General features: G+C 49.2%; 1 protein-coding gene across 1 annotated transcript in view; it reads left to right on the plus strand.

Moving 5' to 3' along the window:
- Window positions 1–9,004, plus strand: part of GRIK3 (glutamate ionotropic receptor kainate type subunit 3) — a 283,994-nt gene that overhangs the window by 221,316 nt on the left and 53,674 nt on the right. The window contains exons 8-9 of the mRNA XM_007947630.2: window positions 2,981–3,088; window positions 7,026–7,139. Coding sequence (XP_007945821.1) covers window positions 2,981–3,088; window positions 7,026–7,139 — 222 coding nt within the window. The remainder of the gene's footprint in view (window positions 1–2,980; window positions 3,089–7,025; window positions 7,140–9,004) is intronic.

Raw genomic sequence — 9,004 nt, forward strand, 5'->3', positions numbered from 1 at the left:
TCTTTTCTCCTTTTATCACAATGTTGCTTATTGGTCCAGCTGTGGAGATTTTTGTTTTATTTATGTTAAGGTATAATCTATACTAAAAACTGTAGCCTTTTTACCTTCATCAGTAAGTGCTTCAAATCTTCTCTTTCAGCAAGCAAGGGTTGTGTCATCAACATATTGCAAGTTGTTAATGAGTTTTCCTCCATTCCTGATGCTACATTTTTCTTCATATAGTCCAACTTCTTAGATGTAAACCCTATTTCTAAATGGGATTACATCCGCAAAATAGGGATTAGGATTTACAACACATATTTTGGGGGACACAATTCAGTCCATAACAGGAATATAGGATTGTTTGGAGTTCCTGAGCCACAGTCTCAGCCCCAGGCAGGACCCAGGTGATCAGCTGGGCCGGCAGAGATCAAAGATGTAAAGAAACTGAGCCAAGGACCAGCCCTTAGCCCAGAGAGCGCCACTGGTGAAAGAACAAAGAAGGGACAATAGGATACATACTGCTGTAATGTTTGCATACAGTTGTTTGGTGATTGTATATGCCAGGCACCTTTGTTGTTGTTTGGTTCCACTGAGTCAGTTTTCCACTGATGTTGTTGCTGTTTGGTGCTGTTAAGTCAGCTCCAACTCATAGTGACCCTGTGTACACTGCCATATGGGACTGTGCAGTGTTTTGTTCCAGTTGTGAGGATTTGGGGTTTATCTCCACTCATAGTGGCCCCAATTTTTGACTCTTGGTGACCCCATGTGACAGAGTAGAAGCTCCCTATAGAGTTTTCTAGGCTGTAATTTTCACAGAAGCAGGTTGCCTGGTCTTTCTCCCTCAAAGCTGCTGAGTGGGTTCAAACCCCTAACCTGTTGTTTACCAGCCAAGCATTTCATCCTTAAGACCCCAGGGCCGCTTTAAGTACTCTAGAGACCTTTTGAAAATACCAGTGAAATAGGTCATTTTTCCTCTATTGAAGCTCAGAGGTGAGATCACTTGTCCAAAGCCCCTATTCTTGACCACTTTTGTTTTATAAACTCCTAGACCCCTACTAAATGTCTGCCCTCTGCCTGAGTTCAGGTACCCATCTACCCGCCTACCCATGGGTCCAGATGACATGGCAGGGCTTTAGAACAACCCGAGTTCTTGGAGATTCCCAAGGGCTTTAGTTTGGGATCCAAAGATCTGTGAACCTGTAGGCTTGCGTGCCTTGTCATGAGTGTGTGCTTGGATGCAGGGGCACACCCAGCCCAGGAGGAGCTCTGGAGCTCTTTTCACAGTCTAAGTGGTCGTGACCCCAGTGGGATTAGCAACCAAATGCAGCACAGCAAGGACTCACATCCATCTTCCCAACACTCAGACCTCCTGCTGTCCTGCACGCCTCTTCTAGGGCATCCCCTCCCCACCCTTGCTCTGACCCAAGGAGCCAGCATACATACTGGGTGACCTCCCAGATTTTCTCCTCTCCTCTTGCTCCCAAGTCTACCTTTGTCCCCCAAGGACTCCAGGATGTGTGGGTTTTCCTCTTCCAGACACAGAAAACCCACAGTGTTTGGGCATTGAACTATGTGTGGGCAGGCCCTAACTCTGTTAAGGAGGAGGGGAGTCAACAAGCAGCCGGAGGAGACCTTGACTTCTGATTTGGCTCTGCCTCTCATTCCCTCTGTGGGCTTAGGTGTCCACTTCCTCATCTGTAAAGGGGAAATCATGCTTCTCACCTGGCTCCCCACAGGCTGCTGTGAAGGTCACATGAGAAGACAAGTGTCAAAGTACCTTGTAGAGTTAAAGCTGTAGAGCCGCAGGAAATAGATGATCTAGAACAGGAGTCGGCAGACTTTCTGTAAAGGGCCAGGTAGTAAATATTTTCGATTTTGTGAGCCAGACTGGCTCTGTCTTGACTGTTCTACTCAGCTGCCCCCTTGGAGCAATGCAAATGCAGCCAGAGATGACGGTACACGAATACATGGGCATGGCTGTGTTCTGATGAACTTTATTTACAAAAACAGGGAGAAAGGCAACCCTAAGTCTAGAAGGTGGGGCTGTTCTTGGTTTGGGTCCTTAACCTTCTATGAACCTGTGCCTCCTTTTCTCTGTGTTAACAATGCTCATGACAATAAAAAAGATAACAGAATTACCATTTGATCAACACTTGTGTTGTGCCATGCATTGTCCTAAATATTTTACATGATTTATCTCACTTAAGCCATTTCTCACTCAACAACATTTTGTTAAGCTGTTGTTGTTAGGTGCCACTGAGTCGATTTCAACTCATACCAACTCCTTTGTGACAGAGCAGAACTGCCCCATAGAGTTTTTAAGGCTGTCATCTTTATGAGAACAGATCACCAAGTTCTTCCCCTGTGGAGTTGCTGGGTGGGTTCTAACCAACAACATTTCAGTTGACAGCCAAGCACTTAACCATCGTGCCACCAGGGCTCCTTTTCAGTAAGCTAGATACTATTATTAGTTCCATTTTACAGATGAAGAAACTGAGGCTGAGAGGTGAAACACCTACGCTCACACAGCCCATTGTGATTTGAACCCAGCGATCTGACCCGAGTTCTTAACGACAGCATGTGGGGATCTGGGGCTGCCTCTCTGGGGGCTGTTCCAAGTGCCTGGATTTACAGCCAGGTCTGGGTTGGCCTCTCAGCAAATCTCACTGGCCCCAGCCCTGCCCCACCCCAGGGATCTGACACGGGGGGCCCCCCCTTCACAGAGCTTCAAGGCGGGGGCTCATTTGGGCGCATCCGAGATCGATGTCGTACACGAGAAGGTGCAAATGTAAAGCTGGCTAAAGAGCATAATAGAATTTATGGAAATCGCTGGCTTGCACCGTAGCCCGAGCAATGATGGAGGTGATTATTAATTAATCATGGTCTTGGGGGAACAGTATCAGTGCAAGGAGTAATTAAAATGGAGCATTGTACAGTTGTACCGAATGATGATTTATGAGCCTGAGGAATTGCCGCTCTGCCCTCTCCCCTCCGGCAGGCTCAATGGGAAGGATTAACTGGACGGATTGTTTTCAACAAAACCAGTGGCTTACGGACGGATTTCGATCTGGACATTGTCAGCTTGAAGGAGGACGGCCTGGAGAAGGTGCGTAGGCTCAGGAGAAGGAGGCTGGGTGGAGGGTCAAAGGCTCCCTAAATCCCCTACCATGGACCCCAGACACAAGCCCAGAGGATGGGGGCAGAATCCAATCCAGCTACCCCTTTTGGGCTCAGCATGACCTAGTGTGGCCGTCAAAGAAAACGAAGTCCTCGTCAGACTGAAGGGGTACACCCATAGCCTGCCACAGTAGACACAAAACCATCCTGTGAGCAAGCGCTAGTGGGGAGCTTAATCTGGGAAAAATAGTAAAAGGCTTATGGGGTAGATAGACTCTGTCTTTAAATCCTCCCAAAGCTGTTGTGGGGCAGAAGGAAATATAAGAGAAATTTCTAATAATCAGACAGTACCTGTCTGAGGAGTAATGAGCTCCCTGTCACTGGAGATATTTAAGCAAAGATAGGGTGATCACTTGTTGGGAATACTGGAAGTGACCTTACCCTTGGAGAGACGTTGAAGCACATGGATTCTGAGTTCCCCCTCTCCCGGTTTCTAAGCCTTCTCCAATTCTTGGGAGTGTGGTAAAGAACAAACAGGCCCCACCTGGTGCTGGAGCCTCTTCTCTGGCTAATGTAGAAATGTCTGTAGTGACCTGATCCCTGGCAACCCTCTGCATATTCCATCAAAGTCAGCCTGTTAGGCTGAGAAGTGGACTTTAACATCACACCCAGCTTCTCAGTGTCCTCTGGGGCCTGAGCCCAGGGGACTCAGCCACACCCCTACTCCCAGAGCAGGCAGGTCCCAGGAAACCATCAGTGTACCTCTGGGACTCTGGGAGATGGTATATAAAATTCAGAGAGTGCAGGCCAGGAAGATTGGAAGGCTACCTCTGATGCCTCTGGGCCCTCAGGACCCTGACTGCCCTCCTCTCCTCTCCTCTCCTGCACTGCCCTGGTTCGGGCCTCTCATTGGATTATTTTAACACCCTCACCTGGTTTTCACACCTCCACTCTTGGACTTGCCAGCCATCTTGAATGCACACACAGGCGAAGCTTCCCAAAGCACAGCTCTCCCTGTCCTGAAACTTCTGGTGGCTCCCCAGTGCTGAGCCATTAAGTTTTGGTCCCTCACCTGGCCTTTAAGGTTCTCCAGGAAATGCCTCAACCTGCCTCTCCAGATCTAGTTGCCACTGCCCCCTGAAATATACTCCACAGTCCAGCCAAGCTCCCTGTCCTCTGCACCTCCCATCTTTGCCTGCCCTGTTCCCCTGGCTGCAGGATGTGACTTCTGTCTTCTTCATTCATTCCCCCAGGCATGGCTTCACTCAGTGGATGGTTACTCTATTCACCCTTGAGCTTCCCATCTACTTCATGGGAGCCATTGTGCAGGAGAGGGAGTAGCCAGGGGGACCTCACCATTCATCTGCAACTATCTTATGCCACATATAGTATTAGCTCCTTGGGACAGGCTGTGGCCTCTACTCATGAGATCATTGAGGCAAGCTTGTCCAATCCTATACAAAGAAAGTAAGTTCTCATCAAGTGATCTTGCAGCTTCTACTTAAACTCCTCCAGTAACAGAGAACTCACTTCCTTCTCTGGCAGGACTACTAAAATATAGGGTGCTGTCAAGTAAGTGTCTCATTTTTGCTCTCTCAGCTACCCATTTCTGGGGAAAGGCTAAAATTCTAGGGATAGTAATTAGATGACACACGTACCACCACTCTCATGCCCATGGCAGGCCTCGATACAGGCAGTCACCGCGGTTACAAGTGAGGTCCTTTCCTAGCTGTGTCTTTAAATCTTTAAGTGGAATTTGTAAATGAGTCGGAACAGGTGCATACAGTTCTTATTTACCCTTACTTTAGTATAAGAAAAGTCTCAAAGCCTTTTCAATGATCTGAAAGCTGCACCATGCAGCAAGTGAAGGTGATTGTGGTAAAGAATGTGTTGCGAGTGGGGGTTGGTTCAATCATTGGAAGCAAGGGCAAATTTATATAACATTAAAGGGCAAGTAGGAGTTGTCCGTCTGTCAGGCATTGGTAACCTGGGGACTGCCTGGAATACCAGAGCACTCTTTCCATCTGAGCCCATCTGCAACATCAGAATCCTTCTCTCAACAGTCCTCCAGGCAACTGGAACAAATTGACCGTAGTTGACACTTGAGAAAAACTCTCTCTACTATCCCTGAACAAAGGTTGGCTGCACAGGTACCAGAGGCACTTGATCATAGCTGCTTGGACTTGGGCAGACAGGGTCTGAAGCTGGCCCTGCAGCTGACTACTCCTCAGTTATAACTGTTATTACATTGCCATAGCACCTATTGTCTAGCAGGGCATGCCATCGGAGTTCAATAGCTACTTGCTGGGGCAAGGGTTCCTGCTGTTCATTCATTCCCAAACGTTTGCTGAGCATCTCTTGCTCTGGTGATCACTGCTAGGTACCCTCACCCTGCATAAAAAATGAAAACTAATAACTCACTGCCATTGAGTCGATTCGACTCATAGCGACCCCTCCTTGGGTTTTCAAGGCAGTATCTCTGGTAGCATAGTGCCTAAGGCACTTGACTGCTAACCAGAAGGCTGGTAGTTCAAACCCATCAGCCACTCCTTGGAAGGAAGGTTGGGCAATCTATTTCTGTAGCGATACTGCCTCGGAAACCCAAGGAGGGGTCACTATGAGTCGGCTCCGACTCGACAGCCCATAACATCTCTACAACAGTAGATTGCCTAATCTTCCTTCCTAGAAGTGGCTGGTGGGTTTGAACCGCCAGCCTTCTGGTTAGCAGCCAAAGGCCTTAGGCACTAGGCATGGCTATACTCAAGAGCAAAGCTTCTCTGCTTCTGCTCTTATCCTTTTCTCTTGGGTCTGGATGATCTGCAGACATGGAGATTCTGCCCTGAGAGGGCGCTGAGCCCCAAACACAACTACCCTGCCTCCCATATCATCGCTTCTGTTTGCTGAGCTGGGTCATAGCTGATCAGCCAGCTCCAGCCGGTGGCTTTGGGAGGATTAAGGCAGAATTACCCAAGCATAATTACATGTCTCTCTGCTATCTGCTTTGCTCAGCTCTCTTAATGAGATGTTTGCACTCGGCCTCTCTGTTTAATTGATTAAGTTTCCTGAGTACCCCTCCAACTGGGCCAAGGACAGAGTGGTCATGCCAAGACCTTCCTTGAGAGAGAGGAGCTGAGATGGGATAGAGTTGGGCACAGTTGGATCAAAAGGGATCTTCAAGAGGCCCAGGGCTTTAGGACAATTTATAAACTTGACCCTCCAGCTTCAGGCCTAATATCAACAAGGGCACGGTGGGGAGAGAGATGATGCCACCTTGGCCAGGGAATCTGCCTACTTTAGAAATAAAACCACAAAGCAAACTGCCTTCAAACTCAGTGACTTCCAAAGTCCCCAGTGAGGGTCATCCCCTCCTTGTTCAGCTACAAAGACCAGCCTCCTGCCCCTGCACAGCTCAGCATCCATTTACTCATTCCACAGATCTTATAAAACGTCTCCTTTGTCCACTCTTTGACCTGGGCTTTGGAGGGAGACTGCCTCCAGACTGGCCCTGAGGATGAGACCCAGTGAGTGGGCAGGTTGGTGCCCAAGGTCTTTCTCAGGAGACAGAGGCCCACCAGGCTCAGATCTGTCTCCAACCCAGAACCCCTGACTCCCCCAACCTGCTCTTGGCATCTGCTCAGCCCCAGGCTGGTTTCTGTGGGGCTGCATCTGCATTCATCTTCTCCCTCTGAGTTTTTCCTTACGTTAGTGATAGGTTTGCTAGCAAGAAAAGGAGGAAGAATTCAGGAGACTGGACACATTGTGGGTCTCCTCAGGGGAGGAGGAGGCAGCAGGGTTGTTCTCAAACATGTTAGCAATGATGGTGATGCTCATGATGAATAAGAATGAGATGGTGGTATTGTTGATATGGAAACAAGGTACATAGACTGAGAACTCAGGACCCTGTTTCTGTCTGCCTATCCATCCAGGTTGGGGTGTGGAGTCCTGCTGAGGGGCTCAACATCACGGAGGTCGCCAAGGGCCGAGGCCCCAACGTCACTGACTCTCTGACAAACAGGTCACTCATCGTCACCACAGTGCTGGTAAGAGTCCATAGCCCCTGTAGGGGGTACTATCTGACTGGCAATGGACTGGCCATCTGGGCTAGAGAGACCTCTTCACCACCCCACCTATCACAGTCTGGTACTTCTCATGAGGCTACCAAGCATCTGGAAAATGAGGAGATACAGCTACAGGAATGTGGGAGCATTTAGGGTCACTTAGACAGCTCTCAGGGAGCAACTGAAACAGAGACCCTGCTCACAGCCACAGGGTAAGACCCCAGGGCGTGACTGTGGAGCAGCCTCTTCTTACCTACCAAGACCTATGTGACCAGTCCCTCTGCACAGGCCCTGGGGCTTTGCATCTCACTCTCACCCACTCCCTGGGCTACTGAGCAGAAACCATGATGGGGTGGAAGTAAAGAGGGCTCAAGGTCTGCCTGTTCCAAGAAAAAGGCCTTCCCTATGAGTCATCTTGAGAGCTCTGATAACGTAGTGCCTAAGGCACTTGACTGCTAACCAGAAGGCTGGCAGTTCAAACCCACAAGCCACTCCTCAGAAGGAAGGTTGGGCAATCTACTTTCATAGTGATAACACCTCAGAAACCCAAGGAGGGGTTGCTGTGAGTCAGGTCCGACTTGACAGCACATAACAACAACATGAGTCATCCCAGCTGTGGTGGGTGCTGTGACAGAAAGGCAAGTATGTGGGAGGCGCACACACACATGCCACACCTCACAGTGACTCACCCAAGAGCTTTCAACCATGTCCATTTTCCCTGAATAGAATTGCACCCCATCCACTAGCCATTCCCCATCACTGAATGATGCCTTCTTCTCCTGACCCATTTCAACCCAAGGAGTGGCTCTGCGGGTCTCCCAGGCCCTCTGCATCTTAGAGCTCCAGGGGTGGACAAGAGGACATGCCTAGCCCGCTGGCCCACTTTTACTGACCCATGTTGCACCCACTCCTCATGCCCAGTCCCTTCTGGAAGGACTTAACTAGTTGCCATCAAGTCCATTCCAGCTCACAGTGACCCTATGTGATGGGTATCAGAGTTGAATTGTGCTCCAAAGGATTTTCAATGGCTGATTTTCAGAAGCAGATTGCCAGGTCCTCTTTCCAAAGCACCTCTGGGTGGAGACCCTCCAAACTTTCAGTTAGTGGTCAAGCGCATTAACCATTTGTACCATCCAGGGACTCCCTGGAAAGCCTTAGGGGTGTCCAGAGGCTCAGGACAGACCATCTCAGAGACACAGCGCTGCTCTTGAAACACTGATCTGAAGTATACTCTGGGGAGACAGCCCTGTCACAGCCAATTTAGGACAATGTCTGCCCTAACCAGCTTCTCCTCATAATAAAGCAAAAGCAAGTACGTTTGTAAGGATCACATGGTAAGATGGTTCCTCTACCAAAAAGGAAGTCAGCTCATTTGGAATGCTTGGACAATGTAGGGCTGTCCTGGACCAGGGCCCGGGTGTGGGGTAGAACAGCCTGAGCTGGAACCCTTCATGATATTCAGACAAGGGGCTTCCTCCACCTACTTCCCACCAGAGAGAGTTCAACCAGGCACCACTGGACACTCCTATTTCTTCCCTCTAGTGTAATTCTCCTTGTATGTGCTCAGAGTCTGGGTGTATAGACACTGTGGAACAGGTACAGTGGCGGGGGGGGACACTTCCAAGTGTGAGTAGCAGACATCAAGGGTACCATCAGCCTCTAGGGAAGAATTTTAGCCTATGGATCTCATTACCAGTCCTCAGGATACACTTATCGAGAGGAGTCCTGTTAAAGGCAGTGGAGATCTGATGGTGTTTATGGAGCCAGGCAGGGGACCAAGAGATGCCAACCTGGGGACAAGGACCCCACTCCTGACAGCCACATAGCCTTCCTTCCTTTATTTTATT

This window comes from Orycteropus afer, unplaced genomic scaffold (genome assembly GCF_000298275.1).
Source record: "Orycteropus afer afer isolate SDZICR_OR568_19922 unplaced genomic scaffold, OryAfe1.0 scaffold00192, whole genome shotgun sequence".
In the NCBI taxonomy this organism is placed as follows: Eukaryota; Metazoa; Chordata; class Mammalia; order Tubulidentata; family Orycteropodidae; genus Orycteropus; species Orycteropus afer.